Source organism: Pyrgilauda ruficollis, unplaced genomic scaffold (assembly GCF_017590135.1).
Source record: "Pyrgilauda ruficollis isolate IOZ18807 unplaced genomic scaffold, ASM1759013v1 scaffold12, whole genome shotgun sequence".
Classification (NCBI taxonomy): Eukaryota; Metazoa; Chordata; class Aves; order Passeriformes; family Passeridae; genus Pyrgilauda; species Pyrgilauda ruficollis.
The window spans coordinates 5473433-5497043 of NW_024510321.1; the positions used below are offsets into that span (position 1 = coordinate 5473433).

Genomic DNA, 23611 nt, shown 5'->3' on the forward strand with positions numbered 1-23611 from the left:
TACACTTCAAGAAATTACATAAGAAAATATTTAGACAGCTTCTGGAGTCAAATAACAGATGCCTTTCCAGAAAAACTTTTGGATGGATACAAGGTTCTCACCTCTCAGTTACTCAAGGGCACTGAACAGTTGAGCAAACAGTCTCTGGAATATAATAAATTTTGAGTGATCATTAAGAGCACAGTGTTTCTCCAAGATTTTGAATGCTCTTAATTACCAATAACTTCAGAACAATATAAAATCATAGAAATGTAGAATCACAGAATGGTTTGGACTGGAAGAGAAAGCGCATCCAGTTCCAGCTGCCTGCTGTGGGCAGGGACACCTTCCACTGGACCAGGCTCCCCTCAAACCTGGCCTTGAGCACTTCCAGGGGTGGCCTAAGTAGCAAACTAGCACCAGAGTTTCATTGGCATTTTAACTGGCCAGTCAAGCAGAAAATGCCACACACAATTTGTACAATCAAGATGTGTGCCTAGGCAAGTGCAGCTTGTTGGAATCAGATCAGCAGGGATGAAAACCCTTCCTGGCATTGTTCACCCCAGGGATGCTACATTTTCTCCTGTGCTCTAGAATTATCCACACAAAACGCATCTCGGGGTTTAATTCAGATTTCACAGGTGGGACTGAGGTTGGCCACCTCCTGCAGCATCATTCTTTTACCTTCAGAAGCTGCCACTGCACAGCAGAGCTGGTGTTGTTTATCCAGAGAGGAGCTCAGCACAGAACAAGGACAGCAAAGTGTTCTTCAGCTTCATGCTCTGCTTCCCATCAAACCCTGATTAGCTGACAAAGATTAACTGGGCAGAGAAAATAATATGGCCAGAGAAGTAAAAACTTCCTCTAGAGAGAGAAGAAAGGTCTTTAAAAGAAATTCTGAGCCATGAGTCCTGAGGTAAAAGAAAAAGAGTGGATGTCTTCCACTTAATCACTTGATCCTTTTTTGATCCACTGACATGACAAGTGTAGGACCCAAAGTTTTCCATGCTTGTTTTAATTGCAGTGCAGTCTGCCGTGTAGTTTCTTGAGCCTCTCAGTGATGTCTCTCTCTGTATCTTCTCCTTGTTCAATTTAAACTCCCCTTGTTTTCACAAGATCATGAAAATGGTAATATGAGTGAAGATGTTGTTGCATGAGACACTTCTAAACCTTTCTAGTGGTGCAATTCACTTTTATTTTTCCTCTCCAGTTATTTCCACAGCACAGAAGATTCACCAAGAAGGAGACATTTATACAGGTATGTGCTTTAGTAACTTCATATTCAGAATTTCCCATTTCTTCAGTTTTACAAGAATCATAAGCAATTGCAGTAGAAGCAGTTTCTTAAGTTTTTTTCTTTAATGGAATTGGGAGATCTTTCAGTATGTCACTGGAAGAAACAGTGTAACCATAGCAAACAAAATGCTTGACACTTGGAAATGTTTTACATTTTGCAATTTTCTCATATCAATGCAAATTTTAAATTGGTGTCAAGACTGACTATCACAAATAGATAGTCAGTTCACAACAGAACTGCTTAGCACTTGAAGGAATTCAGAAATACATAAAATAATGGAATAAACTGTCTTTATACTTTCCAATAAACGTTTTGTGAAATTTCGTAGTAGCTCACCTCTTCATGAAACTGAAAAGAATTAACAATATTTTATGTTTACAAACCTTTTTCTGCAGTTCCAGAAGATTTTAGCATTGTCCCTAAGTATATGATGAGTAAAAACCTGGTTTTACAGCAAGGTGTTGGTAGTGTTGCCGTTGTGAAATATTGTGGAAGCAGATTACAGAGTGGAAGAAACACAAATTTTTAAATATATTTTAGAATCATTATTCCATTTGTCCTGTTTTTCTTCTCAGTCACCCTGCTGCCATCACATCTGCCATGAAGGGCAGAGTTAGGGAAGGCATCAGTGGACAAGGGACAGCCTTTTTCCTTCTCTCACATGACATCATATCCTTTTGTTCCTCAGTGGGAAGGAAACTAGAGCAAAGCAAATTATCTGTGATTTAATAATTTTTTTTCCTTTTGAGACCTATATGCCTGTTCACTGCACTCCACAGTTTTTTGAAGGTGTTTATTTTCCTGAAGAAATTTTTTTAAAATTATATTAACCCTTCATTTCTATTGAAACAAGAAGAAAACCTCACTTTAAAAACAGAGTCCAGGCAGAGTTCAAGAGCTGCTGGCATGAGTGAAAGCACTCCCCACTCTTCCTTGTCAGCATCCATCTCACCCTGGTGCCTCACCAGCCTCATCTCCCCACACAGACAACAGAGAAGGAGCAGATGAAGACCTGTTCAGGGTTTTTCCCTCTCCTTTTTTGTGCTTGATTTAGTAGATTTAATTAGGATTGTAGTCAGAGATAAAATCTGAGCCCAAACAAGAGCCCATGATTACTCATTTCAGTCTCTGCCATCCTAAAGTTGCTCAGCCTCATCTCTTGAAATGGTAGCAAAAAACACTCATCTGCATTACAGTAATACTGGAAATATCTCTTGGTTAATATTCTTGAAGTTTCAAAATACTATCTATTAATATTTGCTAATAATATTCTTGAACATTCAGTGGAGTCTTAGCAGCAAACTTGTGAGCAAACGGACAGGCCACATTACCTTCCTCAGCAACAGATCCCGAAATACAAACTTTCCTTTCTGCTTGGGGGTTTCAAGAGCAGAGGGTTTTTTTTATTTAAATCTGTAAGAAGGGCTTTGGCCTCTGAGGCAGCAGCTAGCAAATCAGACCAGTGGTGAAACCCATATGAAACTTAGAGAGAGCAATTCCAGCTCTTTACTGTCTGTTATAATATAAATAAGTGTTGAAATGTTGCTGCTTTGTTTCATGCCTTCATCCACCAAATTATTACTTCCTCTTCTGAAATTGCAACGATCATTTTGTTTTAAAATCTGTGCCTTCCTTCATAACCACCTGACCTTGCAAAATGACATCAGTATCCATTTATATATTCTCTATTCAAGCAGGAGGGAAAAAAAAATCCATTATTGCTATTTAAACTCAACCAAATGGAAATACTTTGTCTCTTACTAATGTTGGACACATTAGATTTATATTCTTGTTCTAAAGAAAGGTTCAAGTAATGTTGCTTTCAAATAACATTTGCTCAGTGACCTTCATGGAATTGTATTAACTTTTTCAGTGCAAGCACAAATGGGAACTTCAACAGGAGGTGCCTGTCCTGTGATCTGATTGAAAACTGCACTTATTTCAGTGCAACCTTCAGCCACAATCTGGAATACTTCCTGCTGACATGTGAAGGTATGTGCTGGGCTCTGTCACTGCAGTTGTTGTGCCTCAGGGGCAGGATTTAGAGCCAACACTGACATCTTCAGACATTCTGTGTACCTGAGGTCAGCTTTGAAAGACTGGCCATGAATACCTTGCTTTTAAGGCTTTACACTTGACATTTTTCTTTTCTTTTCTTTTGTGTTTTTACTTATAGCTAGAAAGCAAATATTTACAACTTTTTTTCTGTGCATACATGCACAGAAGGTAGAGGTGGATTCCCCCAGCCACCACAAGCATCCTTAAAGGGAAGCAACAACAAAACCTGGAGGATATAAAACATCAGAAAATTTATGAGGGAGAAGCCAGCAAGGTGGGGTTGACTGTGGGTGACTGGGACTAAGTTCCAGATACATCAACCAGGACTGAGAAACAGAGGGAGTTAAAGTAAGTTAAAACAAGAAGACAATTTGCCAAAAAGGCAGCTTACAGAAATGTTCCTGATGGACAGTGTGAGTACAGAATATCTGGTGTATCTTCCCTGCTCATCCATCATAGATCTGCTTCAACTTGGCATAATCTGCAGGTCCAACAGGGATTTCCTGTTTGGAAAATGCATGAGAGTATCCAAGAGTCTAAGGATGCATTTCAGGAGAAGAGTCATTGAAGTTTTCTCCAGCTCTGTTAAGACTAAATACAGAACTCACTAAACTTAGTCCTATATAATTTAATTCCGCTTGATTATCCAAAATTGCACACAAAATGCATGCACACCAGTCACCTGCTCCTGGGATTGAAGCTGCTCAGATGGCTGCATGTCCTCTGAAAAAAGGCTTGAAAAGCAAAGAAATTCCTTATTTTCAACAGCTCAGGAGAGAAGTGAGTAGGTTTTGAAGGGATATTAGGGAGAAATTCTTTGCTGTGAGCAAGATGATGCCCTGGCACAAGTTGCCCAGAAAAGTGATGGATGCCCCATCCCTGGAAGTGTTCAAGGCCAGGTTGGATGGGGCTCTGAGCAGTGTGGGATGGTGGTGCCCATGGCAGGGGGACATCAGGGGTCTCTGTGGTGATGCAGGGGCTGCCCCTTCTCTGACTGCCAAGTATCCACTGCTGCCACTGTTTGTGGGGAGCACCAAGGTAAAGAAAAATATTTGAGATGGTAAAATGGGAAATAATCAAGACAAAGTGGAGAAGTAGAATGGTGTGTATAAAGTAAAATATCTGGATTAGGACAATTGTAAAAACATGTTTCTCCCCTGGAAGGGAATAATAGGTTGCATGTCAGAGGCATTTAGAGGTATTAAAAAAAATATCTGGCAACACAATACAGAAAAATAGCATTAACAGGGCAATACATTAATTGATTTAATGGACTAATTGATTTAATGGACTTACCTGTAAATCTGAATTTATAGTTATGGCAACAAACATTCACTTCTGTGCATTTGTCAACAAACATTCACTTCTGTAGTAAATATTATGTTTACAAAGTTCCTTCCTTTAAAATAAAAACCTTGTTTATTTTTCTTGTTTTCATTTCAAGAACAGCTGTCAGGAGCTACCAGAGACAATGTCCATTTCCTTTGCACCAAGATAATTGTTTTACTGTAATTAGAAGCATTTGTGAACACGATTAAGGTTTCTAAAGGCCTTATCAACAGTTATGAGGTGATTTGGTTTTGATTACATTATATCTCATCCACAAAAACCTGCAGTGATACCTAAAGAGATTAATGAGTTTTATTAGTGTGTACATTAATCCAGTACACAAGATAACGATTTTGCATAATAAACTATGGGCCTGCTTATAAACAATAACTCAATTAAAAGGTCATTAAGGTTAGATATATTTACATCTGCTGAATATATCTTTGTCTGAATTTTAGTTATTCAGAACTAAATCCTCAAATCCTCAAATACAGCACAGCTTCTTCTGTGGAGCTCATCTCAGTGTCTCCATTCAGAAAACATGAGAAAATACAGAAATCTTGGTAGAATTTCCATTTTCACTGATTCTATAAAAATATCAGTCTATTTCATTTGGTGGAGCTATTCCTTATTTACATGACTGAAAGTGAGAGGCCTTTCAACCTATTTGCTTTTAAGCAGTTTGCAGGAACCATTTCTTTTTGGCGTTTTTGATGTAGGATCCGTCTAATTCAGATGTGTGCTATGGGGGCACTTGCAGCAGGGACAGCTCCCTTTGGCTCCTGATGCAGCTGATGTCAGCCAGGTCAGTGGAAGCCTCTGCTCTGGATGAAGTACAGATTTCTGGATAAAAATATCATCCTGTCAGACTTTGGTGATACAAATAGGTGTTGTGGTTTCATGGAGAGTCACCCGGATTCACTAAGAGGACAATTCCTTTTCCACAGCTCCTCAGGGTGCTTAGCCACAGCTTGGCCATGCCTCAGCTCCCCAGGGTGTTGGGTTATTGCTCACCAGCATTCATGCTCTAGTATAGTTTAGATTAACAGAAAATCTTATTTGTTTATATGAACATATAACACAAAAAAGGAAAAGCTCCTTGAATGAGGAGCTTCTATGAATTAACACATATCAGGGGACCCTGCAGATCCTGCAGTTGATCCAGCAGACAGAGCAAGCCCACCAGGGTGAACAAGAGTTTGTCTTGTTCCCCAAGAGCTTCTGCCAGGAGTTCCCATCTCTGCTTCCTCCCAAAAAATCCCCACAGGTGGAGTCCATGTTCAAGACCAGACAGTGGCAGACAGTACCTGAGCCTGTTTAGTGCTTTCTTCTCCATAACATATCTAACATGCATAAATTTGTGTTTAAATAAGTATCCAATACATAAATCTCCATAATATGTATAAAATGCATCAGTATATATAAAAGCACCCAGAGCTCAGGTCTTGCTGTCTGCTCTCTGACTGTGACATGAAAATGTGTGTTCATAGTGATCACTGGTGCACCCAATGTCAGCCCCATATGTATCTTTGGAGGTAGTTAAATTAAATTATTTTCCTGTAATAGCTTAAAAATCTGTATTTTCTCAGCTGTCCGCAGGACAAACACATGGGCAAATATTTATGGTTTGAAAACAATTCCTGTACTGGCAGAGAATAACCTCCACCATACTTCAGTTTCACTCTGTCCCTTCCTTTGTGACCTTTTGTTGCAAATTCCTTTGAGTTTAGAGCCACAGACATGACTGCGGCTCAGCTGAACTTCTCTACAATGGGTTGCAAGGTTTGTAAAACTTGAGCAATCAATCAGTGCTTATAAAATACTTTGTGATACTTAAATGAAAGGCAAAGTTAAGGGAAAATATCTTCCCTGAAAGGACCCAAAAAACCCAAGAAGGTCTGGCATCACTCATTTGATTCCAAAGGTCAAGAGCTAAAAGTTTTTTTCTTGCTCTTTTGGTACTTTAAAGGCAACATATAATTTCCTTAAAAGATTTTTTGCTGTCCTGCAGAATACATTTAGCAGCCTTGCTACCTGGCACAGGCTGAAATGAGAGCAGCTGCTGTGATAGAAGCTAACCTCTCTTGAAAGAGGACAGTGTAATGCTTGTTGTCAGGAGGCAACATTTATTGCAATCAGTCAGTCCCAGAAGGCTAGTTACCTTATTTTTCATCTAATTTTATATGCTCATGATTCAATTACTGTAGCAGGATCTAAGGAAACACGATGCTTTGCAGACTGCTGTTTGATTATCTCCTCTAGACATGGTTGAAAAAGCAATATCTGCTTGACCAAGGTCACTCCTACTGTCATTTTCACCATAAAATATGGGTTTACACTTCTGCCTCTTCTCATAAACCAGCACAGGCACCTCCATGATTCCTTCTAAGATAAAGAGAATTAAAATCTGGATGGAAGTGGTTTGCTATTTTTTACCTAGATTTGATTGAGGTTGGATTTTTCTCATCTGAAATGGGATGTAAATTTTAATTTCATTGAGAAAAGGATAAGAAACTGCAAGTTTTGATTACAGGAAGAAATGTATTCGTTTCTTGAGCGGGACTCAGACAGGTAGGGTTCAAGTCTGAATGACACCACCCAATAAAGCACTAAAGCTCATTTTTAGGTGATAGCTCCTTCTCTGGAGGACGAAGCCCTATCAGTTACTACCCCTGTAGTCAACTGTGCAGTGTTTTAGTATTTCCACTGTACACAGGGACACTTGGTCTTCAGTGGCTCCTTCTGTCTCTCCCCAGAGTAACCAGCCAGCGCCAATAAAACTCAACTCCTAATGAGGATGTTCATGGGAAGAGCAAAGGAATCAGCCCTTTCTGTCACAGTACAATTGGTACCCTGGCACTCAGGTGTTTTGCCTGCAGTCAAATATATTTTTATGATAGTCTTCACTATCATAAAAAAATCTGTGAGATCACAGAGACTTTCAGTTGGACTCACAGACCTGGCAAATGTTTCCTGGAGCTTGGAATTCAAGTGCCTGACGTGGCAGACTGTGGCATCGTAGCGTCCTTTACATCAGTTGGTCTTTCTCCATCAACTGACCTCATCCATCCTCATCCTGGCCCTAGGGAGGTGTGGTTTTCCCCACAAAGGGTTAATGATTTCTGAGACAAGAGGACTACTGAGGAAGACCATGACCTGTGCATAGATCTCTGCAATTAATGACATTTGATACACAATGAATATAATGGGGGAAGGGCAGAGTTGTTCTTGGGATGCCTACCAGTCCACTAATTAAAGTTCTCTGTAATCATGCATTATCAAGAAGGATTAATCATTTTTAGGGATGTCATGAAGAAAATTGGGAGGGAGAGGACTGTAACCAGGGCTAGGGGAAGATTTGTCTCAGACTTGGCATGGTTGCTGGGGATAGAGAAGTGCCGCGGCCACTACAGTGTGTGTTATTCTTCAACCAGTGACCAATTAGGGAAGAAACAGCTTTCACTTCAAGGAGGGACAGCAGTGTAACTGAACAGGGAACTATCTTCTTCTACAGTCCTTCCTCCTCTTCCAGATACAGTGAGATTGTTTTTTTTTTTTTCCAAAATGCTGTAAAACCGCTATTATTTATCCTGTCTCTTTGAATAATATCTCTGCTGTAAGCTGTGTCTGTGGCTGACTGGCAGCCTTTATTGTCAGCCTTGTGCAGGCCAAATGACTTTAAAGCTGTCTCTCTCTCTCTCTGGAGAGAAGAAAACAGATCTTTGTAAGAAAAACGTTAAAATATTGTCACCTGATTTGGCTCCTCTCTGGCACTGTCCTCTCTGGCACAGTGGTTCTCAGCAGCTTAGCCTAGATGCTGTAGATCAGTAATGACAGGTAACAGAAATGAAGTCATTTCTGCCTTTCCTAGCAGGCAACTCTGCAGCTGTGGAGCAAAATGTTATGTTGTAACTGAGCTATGCTTAATAAAATGGTGGGTGGGTGGGAAAAGCTTTGAAGCACCAGCTTCAGCATCCAGCATCACTGGCATAGCTCAGCTCAAGATTTAAACCCCAGGATTTTTATTTTTTTCTCTTAATGTCAGCAAACATAAAATTCTGAGCAATGTTTCTAGTATTGTGGCTATACTTCATGTCATTACTGCATAAAGACATTTATCTTTTTTGAGGAGATTCATATTTTGGAAAATTTCCTAGTATTTTATTCTCTCATGGGATTGCCAGCTGATTTAGACAGAAATTAATGTGTGCCATAGAAAAGCTAAATTAAAATCAATAAATCACATGGATTTGTTGATGAATTTTACTAACAAAGTAACATTTTGCTTTGTTTTGCCCATTGACTTATGGATTCAGTCTGTTCATCTGCACTTCTTGTAAGTGGCTTTGGGGAATTTTTTTACATGAAAATTGCTTAAAATACCACTCTTGTGAAAATTTTGAATGTAACATTCATCAAAAAACCAGGGGTTCTACTCATAAATACTTCCTTTATGAATAAAAGTGTCTGAATCTTTTCTGCCTCAGGACAGAAGATCATGACATTTGTCTTTCACTGTGAATGAATCAAATCACATTTTTCTTCAGTGACTCCATCAAAATCAGGGGGCCATGTCACAGAGATATTTTTGGCAGCAATTTTTACATTTATGTCTCCTACAACAGAAAGAGCTTCATATTATTTAATATCTCAGGAAAATCCTATACTGATATTTATCAGGATACAAGGAGTATAAGTTTTATTGTTGGCAAAATAAATACTGCACTAAGTTTTTAATTTGAATTATGGAAAAGTATGAAAATCCTTTTGCAACCTTTCTCCAGATGATCATTTTCCTGCTCTTACCAAGTGAGGAGCAGAGGCACAGAGAGAATTAAGGGCTTGCCTATGGACACATCTGGAGTCAAGTATCATGACCCCCATTTCCATCTTCATATTGCAAGACAGTACTCCAAGGAAAAGCGGGACTGACTCCTGGAACAGACCAGAAATTTGACTCCTTCTGCAGCCTGTCTCCATTGTGGATGGTGGATAATTAACCCTCTTCAGGATTTTTGTAATAATGTACCCATCAGGGATGTGTCTGCCCAGCTCCTGCAATAAGAAGTTGGTTCGTGCCTTCAGGCAGGAGAATAATGAACCTCTCTCTACATCTCCCTCAGTTCCTTCATTTAATCAGACCTTTTAACCTGTGCCATTTGGGCCAGACCTACCATCCCAGGAAAGCAATGGAAAATCTGGAGACGAGGATATTTTTACTAACCATGGACAAGCAGAATGCAAATCAATGATCCACAAATCACAAGTGCATAAAGCAGTGTTTTAAACCTCTCTACGTTGCCCATGTGTTGCCTTAAATATCACGTAGAAGTGTTGCATGTCACAGTCTCATCAATAAAATCCCTGGAACCAGATTGTAATTAGCAGTTGTTATGCTCAGGTAAACATCAGTGCCAGCCATAATGGAAGCACACATTGGCTCTTCCCTGAATGTACTGGGCTATTTATGAGCTGTAAAACAGCTCCATATTTAGGCAAATATATCAGCAAAAAGCAGGTGGATTGCTTCTTTGTTCCCCTTTCTGTTACAAAATAATCATGTTTTTTGGACACTACTGTTGGATTCTCTAAATCTTGAGTTGGATGTGGGTCCCTATGATACACACACTTACAAACAGGTGTTTTTTACAGTAGTTGCTTTAATTTGTTGACCTGCCTCCAAACATGGAGAATTCAAAGACACATTTGCTAACAGTGCTCTGAGAATCCTAACCAGCTGCCAAACGCTGGTTAGGACACATGGATTTGGGTTTTTTTCTGCTGTCACGAGCTCCTTTAGAGAACTCAAGCAGGACTTGTAATTCCAGCTTCCTAGAGGTGCTGTGAAAATGAAGTCCACTACCGACTGCAGTGCTCAGACGTGCAGTGCCAATAAGGGGCATAGAGGCTCCTAGACAGATAAATTTCCAGAATGGCTCTGAAAGCTTCGGTGAATCTTCAGTCTATTCACTGCAGAGAAACCTTCCGGGCACAGCAGCCCAGCCATCAGTATGCAGGAGAGCACTCCTGTGACAGAGCCAGCGTGTAGAGTGGTTAAATGGCTCTGGAGTGGGGAGCCAACAAGGCACGGCCGCAGACGCTCCGCGCTGCCTCGTCCCAACAGCAATCCAATAACGAGCCTGTAATTACACCACGGGCCTCAGTAAGTGCAGGGCCAGTCCTCCCAGGTGCTGGGTGCTCCTAACTCCCCCACAGCAGCAGAGCAGCCCTCGGTGTGTCACAGGACAGGGCTCCAGCAAGCCCAGCCGCCCGTGCCCCCATAGCAGCACTCAGTGCCTTTCGGGACAGGCAGGGATCTCGAAAAAAGGATTGGGGTTTGAGTTGTAGCAGTGCTAAAGCAGATATGGAAAATGTAACAACCCATTTTGGCTTAAAGCACGTCATTATGTGTTTTCACAGCACTGGGAGTGTATCAGGAGCTGGGAGATCCAATGTAGCTGCAAGGGGGAATATTTTCCTGTGGCTTTTTTTCACTTGGAGGGTCCTCAGACATGCGTGTATATGCTAGTTTCTTCTTGTGGGTGATATGGGGTTACTGAGCTTCTTAGAAGGATTTGAACAGAGAAACAATTTGCTTCTCAAATGCTACTGGGGTAATATTTCATTAGGAGAGCTTTCAATCCGTAATGCCCAAATTAAAATAACAGAAACTCTTTTTCTTGCTTTTGAGAGATGGAGAAGATGAAGGTCCTATTTAACCTCCCCAGGTAACAAGTCCCTGGTGACTCAGGGCACCTCTGGCAGATAACCAGGGCAAGCTCTTGGTTGTGGGTACAAATATCTCACTCCAAGGCCTGAAAACAATATTAAATGCACAGGGAGGAGATATCTTCATTTAATCCCTACTTAAATTTAGTTAGGTAGAAAGCCTGCTGCCTGGCAAGATTTCTGAAGCATATGGATTTAGTGCCAACTAAAAATGGCCATAAAACTGCCCATCATGGTAAAGGCAAAGCATCTTAGAAAGGCTTACTTCCTACTGGAATTCAATCAAATGCTTTCCAAGTGCAGCTGGTCCTGCTAAGAGGGCCAGAGCTTGGCAGGTGACCTTTGGCAAATATCACGATAAATTAAGTTGTTGAGATCTAAAGAGACTTAATTGGATGCTGAAGTAACTATTAGCACTGAAAATGGGTTTTATTAACCAAGTCAAGAGCCTATGGATATAAAAGTGCAGAAGGCACACCTAGGTTTAAACAAATGTGAAAAGCTGATACCTGGATTTTATTGCTGGGATATGCACCAGCTGGAGGCTACAGCTCCATGTAGCCATGCCAGGAGCTCTGAAGACCTCAGGCAAGGCTGAGAGCCCGCTTTAAATATTTTCTTTACTGCTGACACCATAAGCAATAACTTCCAGGTGGTGGCTGGGAGGAGGAAACCCAGGGGAAGGTTATTTCTACTGCTGTCCTGACAGGCTGTGCCTCCCTGGGCCCCAGCTCACCTTACTGTGAAATGCAATAACCTCCTGTTAAGCTCCTTATTGTGTTTTTTCTCAGTACATCTCAGAGGAGCACAGCACTGCCTGTCCACAAGGACTGGAAGGCAAAGTCAGTGCAGATCCATTCTCTGTCCACCTCAGGGGCTTTTTCACCAAAAAAGCCCCTGCTGCCTGTGCCAAAACAGGCTCACTCTGAGCTGGGCCCAGGAACTGAACTAAATGAAAATTAAATTGATGTTTGTTTTAGTTTTTTTGGGGGTTTTTTTGGTGTTTTTTTTTTTTTTTTCCTGCTGGGATCAGAAGTTCTAGAAGCTGTTCTGCTGCTTTACTGGATGATTTTACAAACATTTCTGATCTTTCAAGGGAGTGGGACATGTTGGCATGGGACCAAGGTGCTGAGGTGGGGATGGGAATGGACAAATCTAAATTCAGTGTCTTAGGAAACCTCAGTGAGTATTTCATCATCATAGAAACGTGGGATACCCTGAGTTGGAAGAGTCTCACAAGGATCAACAAAGTCAAACCCTGTCCCTGCACAGGACCACCTCAAGCATCATATGGAAATTTTTTATGGGCCACCTAATGACTGCGGCCTCTTACTGCTACACTCTAGAGTAGAATAGTATCTATTTTCTATATCATTCAAAAATAAAATATGGTTTTCTTCAGTCCACCCAGATGTACTGGTTTTTTAAATCTCACCAAGTGCTATAGTATTCTTCAATATAAATTTTTGTTACTTGGTTCTTGATGTGCAGGTCTTGAGGGTTTGTGTTTTCTGAACATCCTGAGCTGTCCTTGGCTGGTTCTGAGTCTCTAGCAAGGGGCAGAAAGCCAATATTTGGCAGTGTGTGCTCTGGGGGTCTGAACACTGTAGGGTCTCTCTAGGTAGAGCAGGGCATCCGAGATACCCAAGATCTATCTTGGGGTTGAACCCAAGTGGTTCTATCCTTGTGTGACCACACAAGTCAGGTATCCTGGCTTGGGTTCTATCCCAAAACACCCAAAATACCTGTCTAACAAAACCCAGGATGCATCAGAATCATAGAGACAACGTTCAAGCACAGCTGAATGTCCTGCAATGCGCTCAGGGCTCGCAGGAACCGGGCGTGCCTCAGCCATGTGCCTGCAGGTTGCCACCCAGCGGGATGCTAAACGGGCACAGCAGCGTGCTGGGGCCTGGGAGGCATTCCCAGGGCTTGCTCACATCCCAGGTCACTGGGTGAGTGTTATCTGTTGTGACCAGACTGGTTTCCCACACAAGGATGATTGCCACCACCTCGGGTTGTTGTATACGAGGTAGCGGGAGGCTGTAATTAGCGCTTCCAGGCAAACTGTGACCTTTTGGAACTTTTCCTGAGGCTTATGGAGCCTAAATTAGTTTCTGCTGTTTGAAAGCATGCACAGGCTTAATCTCTGGGCCCTATTTATATTATAATTACTATATAATTCACATTTGCATTCACTTGACTCCTTTTCTTACTTAACAGCCGAGGTTGGCTCTCGCTCCTCAGGTCCTTTGTGCGCAGTTCATGGGTCACAAATCCTGTGGGTGAAGGCAGGGTGGGGGATACTCATTCTCACTCCCTCACATGCTGTGCAACTGCAAAACAGCAGGCTGGCATCAAAACCCCCTTTTTCACAACACAAGATACCACCAGAGCTTTTTCTGCAGGAAAAGAGAGGATGGTATTCTTGGTTTGGGAGTTGGGTGAGAACTTCTTTTCTACCTCCTGTTAACAACACTGTTATGACTATAGTTTGAGACTAATTAAAGTGATGGCTTTAGTTATTTTTATAGTCTGAGATTAATTAAAATGGAGACTTTTGTGGATATTCCAGAACATTTTTTCTTCCTTTAAGCAGATCTCTCATTTATGTTATAAACTATCTCACTCTAGTCTTATACATCTTTAATGCCTTGTAAATTCCCCATAAACACTCAGTGACATAAAAACAGGTGAAAAAAACCCAAACTAATATGCATGAATATTTAACAAGAAAATGAATAGAAAATGTCTGTGATTTTCAGCGCCTGAAAAGATATTGTAGAATTAAAGCAAAACTCCTCTCTCCTTTGTAATGGCCCCATTCTGCAAAGCCCTGTGTGTTCTTTGCTTTTACATGTTTTGATCCTGTTTCCATTTGACTCTTGCTTGTAAATATGAGCTGCCTGGCATTGCCCAGAGGAAGGTGATCTATCAACTGCTTCCAGCCAGGACTCTTGTCACTTGGTCATTCCATACATATAAAATTTTATCTGAGCTCCACTCGCAGGAGATAAATGACCATGACAACAGGTTTCCTCTGATGCCTCAAATAATGAAGCCTCACAAATCAGGCAGAAGCCTCCTGCATGTCAAGACCAGGGTGCATGTGCGTTATTTCCAGCTATATGAGCAACCTTGGATGAACTCATTATTCTGCAGTGGGTAGTACAGATGTTGCCATCCCACAAGATTTAATGCTTCCTCTGAGGAAAACTGCTTCTTTCACCTTGGTTGCCAGCTGGACCAGCTGTAAGGTTTATTGCTGGCTTTTGTTTTCTGCTTGCATGGTAGTTGCTAAGCCCTTTATTAATGCAGTCAGTACTTTAAGGGTGTATTAAAACCTGAGAACTCATGAGAAGGAAAACAGCTTAATAACCAGACAATGTGAAGCAATGGTATTGATGGGTTGTTGGTGGTGCTTTTTAAGTTAATATCCAGCACCAGTTGTTACTTAATTATCTAGGAAGCCATTATTTTGTTGCAAGAGAATTTTATTTATGGAAAAGAATAAATTAAGATTATCTAAATCAATTTATACTAGGTTTTTAATGAAATAAACAGAAAATATTAAATGAGTTTTTATTCAGTCTGTTAATGAGGTGTAAATGGCACTGAGACAGAGTATTTTCTTTCATGCTGAGATTATAAGGAATTATCTTTTTTTCCTTGAATATCATAGAATCATGGGATGGTTTGGATTGGAAGGGACCAGCATGTACTAATCCAATAAGAAACCTGGACTTTAAAAATAGGGACAAGTGTAAACTTTTGGTTTCACCTCTTTCCAGAGTTTGCAGAAAGTCTGGATTAAAACTGAATTGAAAGAGGTTAAATTGAGGTATTCAAATAGAACAGAAACTGGAAAAAACAGGGAGTTGAGTGTAGGGATTTTTCTGTTCAGATTCCATAGGTTGGACCAGAATACTAGAACAAAATAGCCTGGGATTTTGGGAAGTCAGTTACCCCCATGTGAACTGGAGTTTTTCCCTTGTACCTCTGGTACTTGCAGCTCCAGGGGGGCACTGTCAGGTTCATGAACTCTGCAAACAAATTCTCCTAACCCACCTCCTTTTCAGAGCTGATCTTGTCACTGCAGTGGCAAGTACCTGCTCCATGCCGTGGAGTTTGTGTGCTTTCCACGTTCCTCTTGGGATCCATCCACATGCATTATTGCATTATGCTGCTTAAAACCTCAGCCAAGCCTCATGAAAGGGAGGAAATGCTCAGCCCACTCAATGTGACACCTCATTGGCTGATATTAATTAAGAAGGAGAAGAGGGAGATTAGTGAAAGAGTTGTGAGCGAAGGTTAAGTGCCAGCAAAAGGAGCAGGAAGTAGATTATGATGAGGAGGAATAAGAGGCTAATTGGAGATCAGCAGCAGGGTTCATTAGGAGCTGGTGTGGGAAATGACCTTGCCAGATTGTTCTCTGGCAGCCTGAGAACTCAAAGCTGGATGAAGCTGGTGCAATTTGTTAAGACACAAAGCTGATAAGCATCATCAGAAGGCAGAGATAAATACTAGAGAAGCTGGATGTCTTGCAGGGCTGGACTGGGAGAAATTAATAGTAAAAAGAGCAAAATTAGGCATGTGGTGACTCAGGGTAAGAATTTTTCATGTATGTTTGAAGTTCAAAAGTTACAAATGCCTCAGCAGAGCAGATGGATGCCTGGGCATGCAATGCTGAGTACTGGATGTCTGCAGACTGCCTACCTGCTGTGGGGTCGTGGAAAAGGTGAATGGATCAGGATGGATCATCAGGCAAGGAATTTTCCATAGAATGGGCAAGTAGCAGTTTCACTATAAAAACCAATTAGGACATGCTCAACAGCAGGGGTAGAGTTCTGGTAATTTCTGTCCAGGAAGGAGGAACTGAATGTAAAACACTCTTGCATCAAAGAATAAGATGAAAAGCAACTTTGTCCTACAAAAGGGAGTTAAAATAATCTAGTTTATCTCACAGGATGAGAGCTTTTGGGGAGACATGACTGCTCTGACTAAAATGGAAATACTCATGATTAGTAGAAAACAGATTATTGGAACAACCCCAAAAAGATGTAAACAGGAGTGGCAGCCAGTACAGCTTCAAGTGGGAAGCAGCTTCTACCAGAAGCGCAAGACACCAGAACGAATTACATCAGCAAACCCAATCATATCTAGAGGGTGTTTGTCAATATTTTGTAACACAAAGTTTCCTGGAGCAGCAAGGGAGGATCTCCTCAGACCCAAAGTCCCCGTGTCCTTCAGTGGCCATAGGGCAGAGAGTGGGATGGGCTGGTCAGTGCCAGCCCAGCTTCCCAATGCTGTTTGCAGGCACCTCTCAAAATCCCATGGAATGGACCTGACCATGTTTATTCATTCCAGCAACCCTTTGAAGAACCCATCATGCCTGTTCTGTGTAGTGGAATTAAGAGCAAATCTCTTGTTCATTTTCCCTCTAGTCACTGCTAAGTGATGCCGCCTCAGAGCACCCAGATTTATTTCTGCTCCACGTAAAGTAAGCATGAAATTTATTACCAGTATCACACAGGGCAGAGACAAGTAGTACCATCAGAGTGGTTGCCCAATAACAAGCCAGGATTGATTGTTTTACAAGACAAGTTACATTTGAGGAAGTGAAGATTTTATTAAAAAATTAAATGCCTTGGGGAGGGTGAATAGCAGCATAAATCTGTTTGATGTTTATGTCGCAAGGTTGCCAAAGCAAACAGCACAAACATCTGTCCATAGCATCAGCTGGAAAATACTGCAGATTGGGGAAATATTTTAATTGTGAGCAGTGGTTCACGGAACTCCCCATGTCTTTATTTATTAGGCTGATAATATCACCCCAACATATGAACTTTATGCGGCACATATAAATAATTCATGGATTAGCAAATAAAGAGATCTGGAATCTGTACACAGAGATGGCTGTTGCCAATTATCTCACTTGTGCAGAGCCAGACCTTTCAGCTCCCATCGCTTGCAGCTGCTCTTTTAAATCATTCATCAGTGCTTAAGAGATATGCTGGTGGCGCTGGCAGAGAGTATTTGAATTTTCATTGTTTACACACTGTGAATTTAGCTTCTGGTCTGAAATTATCTGCAACATTGAAGCCTTTGAAAATATAGATGAGAAGAATAAGACAATTCCTCTTTTTATCCTTTTTAAACACTTCTATAATTTTGATTAATTTTTCTTCAATTTTACTTCATATTCTTTTCATAATCGCTACTTTCATTTTAAAGTTATATTAACTGATATAATTCCCTATGCTGTTTAGATCATGAAGACATCAGGAATACTCTGGAGTCTAAAAAGTATTACGAAACAAGTGTCTTGTAAATATTTTCTTCAAGGCTGTAAAATGACTTTACATTTTTATTTTAGGAATCTATACCTTACCTTATATCTAGAGTTGCTTCTTTCCTTTCACATTTAAGCAAAATCCTCTTAGAAATAATAATAACAGATGCCTAAAATTGATGAAAAACCATGGCCAGTGCTTTTTCTTATCAAATTACTGAGGCACTGGGTTTCTGTGCCCATTCAGATCATGATGGGTAGCTCTTCCTGGGTGATAAATTTGCCTGTTGTCCTTACAGCAATATAGCTTAATTTACTTCTTGCATGGATAATTACAGTAATGGTTTTAAAGTCAAAGGCCTTGTGATAAACCCAGACTTTCAGCTCCATTAATTGAAAATCTAATTCATGTAACTAGAGTCTTGTGCAGCATTATTAACCATGCAGCTGTCTGTGATGTACAGAGTGTGATGTACACAGAAGTTCTGTCAATGGATTTTCTCCTTTCTCTTAAGTTATAAATAAGGAAACATCATTTAAGCTTCTGTCAGGATGCTGGAGGCAGGAGAGGGATGTGGAGCCTGCAATGGCATTCAAGCTCACCCCATCCCACTCGGCACAGGGATGCAGAGAGGGATAACAGGAGCCTGTATGGTGACACCGCTAAAAATTTTGATGGAGGTGGCAGGGAGCATCAGTGCCAGGGTTCTCCTTGGGGAGTGTCACTCCTTGGGGAGTGTCACAGCCTGCTTGTACCCACCCCTCTGGGGCAAGAAATCCAATAGCATCATCTTCTCTGTGTCATGGAGAAAGTGGCCTGCCCCTGATTTTGGGAACAGTCATGAGGTTATAAGGTATGAGCTGGGTCTCTCTTACCTTTGCAAATCAGGGCAAAACAGCTCTGTATCTGCTTTACTTTCTTAAAGTGGAGGGAGAACTTTGTGTTTTATCCTTCCAGGAGCACAAGTGAGTTTTACCCTTCAAGGATCCTGCAGGGACCTCCCTTGATCTTTGATGGGATCCCTGCCACTGATGGGATCCCACCACTCCCACGCTCTCAGGGCCCCTGTGAGCAAGAGGCAGAGCAGTCACAAGGTTTCTGAGGAGGGCAGGTAGACACAGGGGGATGGATCATCAGTGCAGGTTAAAGAGCAGAAGCAGCAGAATGTGCTGGGGCTCAGGAGTCCCCATCAAAGCCCCCTTGGATGGGCTCTGGAGGAAGGAGACGTGGAGCAGGGGATGTCCTCGCCCTGCTTCTGTCAGCTCCCAGCAGCTCAGTGAACAAATTAGGTTTCCCTCTCAAGATCCACACATGACAGTGGATGGCATTTAGCAGATGGCATGTGTAATGGGACTGTCACACCAACACAGGTTTAAAAATAAAGCTGGGGAGGCAGTTAATGAATTCTCCTTTCAAGGAATTCTTTCTGTCCCTGTCAGGCATTAGGCACTCAACTTGTGAGTGTTGAAAGACTTCTGGTGTGTGTGCATTAAAAGACAATCTAGCATGTAACTGGGTTGTTTTACTTTAAAAATTTGCATTGAGATAAGCAATTTATGTCATTCCTGAAAATGTGACTTTTTCTTCTTGATGGCTTTCAGCCTGCTCACAAGTGAAATGCATTCTCTAGCTGGAGTGTTATCACTGAGAATATTTAATATTAAGAGTAATCCTTCTCACAGAGATTATTCTACTCTGTAGTTTTCTGTCATTATTGTTTTCCTTGTTTGTTAAAAAATAAAAATTAGGCAAGTCAAAAATTTACTTTTTCAAGTAAACTTGTTAATTTTTTATTATTTTTTAAAATTTCATATTACCTCAAACTGAATATCTTTATGTAGGACTTTGCTTAAGAACATTGATTTGGGGAGATGACACAGTAACAGTAGCAGTAGTTAGTAGAGAAAGACAAGATATATATATAACACAATATATAATACATGTAACTTTTTAAACTACACACTAGAATTTCTCTTCATTTATTAGTTTCTCACGGCCTTTTTAGTGCCAAAAAAAAAAAAATAAAAAAAATTAGAAAATAAAAGGATTATATGCATTGAATTTCTCTCTTTATCCCTTTCTTTTTGTTGGCATTTCAGTGTTAATTAAAGGACTGCTCTAGCTCCAACTGAAGCCATTTGGGAGGATTCCTTTTCTTTTCAGTGGTGATTTTATCATGCCCATGTTTATTAGGTTTGCTGCTTTTCCAACAGTCTGGCTTCTGGGACTGCAGGGAAAAAGCAGGGCAGATTTGTAAATAAATATGGTCAGCATATCAATGTATATCAGCAGGACAAAGGTAAATTCAGCTAAATCCTGGTGACTAAACCTGTTTTCCTTAGTGCATTATAATTTACCTTCCTGCATTCTAAAAGATGATGTTAACAAAAGAACTGGATTGTCACAGGAGGAGATTCTTGATTCCAAGGAAATAAAATCAGGTTGCCATATTAGTCAGCTTAATTATAAATAAAATAATTTTCTGCCTTTTCTCTGTGTAGGTATGGTCTGGATGAAACTGGTGCCCACAAGGGGATGTGGGTTCTTGGCAGCACAGCGAAAACCACTAACACAATTACAGGACCTTAAAGCTTTTCTTTCTCTCAATAACTTATTTATCAGTATGAATGGGTCACAGGAACCTGCTTTTGTTGCCATTTGTGTGCACACTCCCAGTTACAGCATTTCAGGGGAATTTTCTCAGCCAGCCCTTTTGCCATTGCACAAGTGATGATCCCACAGGATTTGTTTGTAGATTGAACAGCCTAAGAAGGCAACTTAAAAGGGTTAAAATTTCAGGGAATATCAGTCTCTTAAAGCTGTCTTACTTTTGAAGCTTAAAGAACATTAGGTTTTTTGATATTCAGTGTTCTGTTTTGGAACCCTCACAACAAGAAAGACATTGAGGTGCTGGGACCTGTCCAGGGAAGGGCCTGGAGCACAAGTCCTGTGAGGAGCAGCTGAGGGAGCTGGGGGTGTTTGGGAGAAGAAAAAACTCAGGGAGATCTTATCACTCTCTACAACCTCCTGAAAGGCTGGTGCAGCCAGGTGGAGTTGATCTCTCCTGCCAAGGAATAAGTGATAGGGCAAGAGGAAATGGCCTCAAGTTTCACCAGGGGAGGTTTAGATTGGGTATTATGAAAAATTGCTTCTGGAAGAGGTTTCCCAGGCATCAGAACAGCGTGGTCAGGGAAGTGATGGAGCCACCACTCCTGGAGCTATTTAAAAGACAAGTAAATGTGGCACTGAGGGACAGGGTTTAGTGGTGGGCTTGGCAGTGCTGGGTTAATGGTTGGACTTGATCATCTTAGAGGTGTTTTCCAACACCTCTAAGACCCATGGTGATTCCAATCTACAAACAGATCTTTGCTGGGCACACAGATTCCCCCAGCTGCTCACACTTGCTGCTGTTGTACCATGTTACATTGTGGGGAAAGTGAAGGAAAGTGAGATATCCACTGTCTCTGAGGTGGAGAATTCACCATTCCATCACTGCAGGGCCACTTTCACCATCCTGAGCAATACTGTCAGGCTCAAGGAAAAAACTACAAACAGGTATGGGAGCAACATGTGAGTGGCTGTCCTGGGTCTGCCCAGCTTGGCCCAGTGTCCTGTCTCCAAGAGCAGTCACCAGATGACAACTGGAAAACAGGGAGAAGGAAGCTGACAACCATAATATGAGCTAGATCTCATGTACTATCCCATTTTTCTTTCAATCAGCCACTTGATGTCTTTCTGAACAAGAAGATGACCCAGATCACTGTGCTAAGGACAAAAACACCCTACAGCACCCTGTGGTTAAAATTGTGGCATCCTGAGTGCTGCAGCATCCTGTGGCAGTGAATTGTGGGTTCACTCATAGTAATGATAATCCTCTTTGTATAACACTGACTGATTTCAATACCCAAATGCTGCATTTTAAGACAGAATATGATGGCCCCTTTTAGTGTGAGAGCCAAGCTGGTGTTTAATTCATTAAGAGAAAATAATATGCAAGACAGCAATATTTATCCATAGCACACAAAATGTAAATGCTTTGTGCTGTGATGTTTGGGTGTCATTAGAATAATTTTAAAGGCAAGTGATTTAATTGTGTTTGTGCTAATTATAATGTTTACAAATTAGGGAAAGATGCATTTAGTGGTCTGTTGGGAAAGAGCTTTGAAACCTCACATGTCTTTGAGTCTACAATACTGTCATCTAGTCATAAACTCTTCCTAACACCAATGTGATTTGCTTTTTAGATTACTCTTGCATGAAAAGCGAGTCTCAAGAGCCTTCAGCTCCATGGAATTCAAAACCAGGTTCACGTGTGTCTGTGTGTGTTTTGACAGAAATTTAACCAAGTTCTTTTCTTCCTCTTTTCAAGGTCCCCGTGTCCCGATGGTGACTGTTCACAACACAACAGATGCACAGAGTAAGGATGGGCTTGAGCTTTGCAACTCTTCAGAGAAAAGCAGCCAGGCAGGACAGTGAGATGTAGCTGCTCTTTGCTAAACTTACACTCCTGGGGACCCCAGACTCTGCCTAAATGCAAGTTTTCTGCAAGGCAGAGGGACTTGCAGAGCTGTTGTGTTGCCATCACAACAGCTGCTGTTTGGGTGAAAAGACTGGTTGGGGCATATTTGTTATCCTCTTTCTCAAAAAAAAAATGCATAATTCAAATCTCTCTTTTTGTTAGACTTCCTCTGATTTTGTTTTGCGTCCCATATATATGAAATAGGATAAGATAAATATAAGAAATACTTAGCCTAATCTGTGGTTTTAATAAAATCACTCTGATATGAATTATCAGAGACAATGCAGTGGAGGGAGCCCCACAAGTGGTGCCTCTGCCTGGTTCCCTGATCTGTCCATGGAGATTGTAGCACTTATTGTTTGGTAAAGCTTTGTCATGCTAATGATTTGCATCTACATCAGGGCAAAGCTGGAATTATTCCAAAAACAGGTTTCTTCCCTCAAAATATTTGACACTCTCTGTAGCCATTAGCAGACTGGCAATGCAGAGTCCAAAAAGCCACGGAGCATCTGGGGTTCCACTCTGGCAGAACAGGGCACTGAGTCTCACATGAAACCAGGATTTATCTGCTCCCATTATTTTGATGGGAAAACATCATCTTTCATTTTAACAAAGAATTTAGCCCAGCCTTAACTGCAGTTAGGGACTTCAGGCACTGATGCGACCCAAGTATAAAGCAACACCTTTATTCTAATTCTGTCTGCTTTATACAGAGTCAATACCAGTCTGTCAAGTGTAAGTTTTACTTATCTGGATTTACAGCAACTCACTGCTCTTGTCTCAAAAGAAAAAAAAAAAAGAGAGCAAGCACTCATACTAAAGATTTACTGTGAAATGCTGACCTGCTTCATTTCCCCCTGAAGGTAGTGAGGGTCACAGGAAAGGTTTTTGGCACCAGGGAGTGTCAGGTCCTTCTTGCCAGCAGAGCCTGAGGCTGGCAGTGCCCTCCCCAAGGATAACCCAAGAGCAGCCCAGCTGATGCCCACAAGGCTCTTCAGCCAGGAGAGTTTCTTCACCATGACCTGCAGCTCCAAAGTCACTTTCTTTCTCCCCCACTTTAAATAAAACACCTTAATTTTGCCATAGACACGGAAGTCTCTGAGTGGCTATACCAGCATGGGATAGTGCTCTCATGAGTGATGTTATTTATATTCTCCTGTATAGTTTTATAAAATACTTTTAGGTGAATAAAATGGCAGACAATATAAAACAGAAACAGTAAATGAAGGGCTTTAAAAACCAGAACAAAACACACCAGGACTAGTTTTCCTTTGACACATGCATATGGGTAGCATCTATTACACAGAAAATTCAGTCTACTTGTGTGCAGAACACATCCTCTACTGAAATTCATGATCTTCTGCATATAATTACCATTCTCCCTGGTTCTTTTCTTTTTTTCCCCCC

General features: G+C 41.1%; 1 protein-coding gene across 1 annotated transcript in view; it reads left to right on the forward strand.

Annotated features, from left to right (window-relative positions):
- The window catches only part of DPP6 (dipeptidyl peptidase like 6), a 395169-nt gene that overhangs the window by 359446 nt on the left and 12112 nt on the right, over positions 1 to 23611 (forward strand). The window contains exons 15-17 of the mRNA XM_041487906.1: positions 1190 to 1237; positions 3150 to 3268; positions 22055 to 22102. Of these exons, the coding sequence (XP_041343840.1) occupies positions 1190 to 1237; positions 3150 to 3268; positions 22055 to 22102 (215 nt within the window). The remainder of the gene's footprint in view (positions 1 to 1189; positions 1238 to 3149; positions 3269 to 22054; positions 22103 to 23611) is intronic.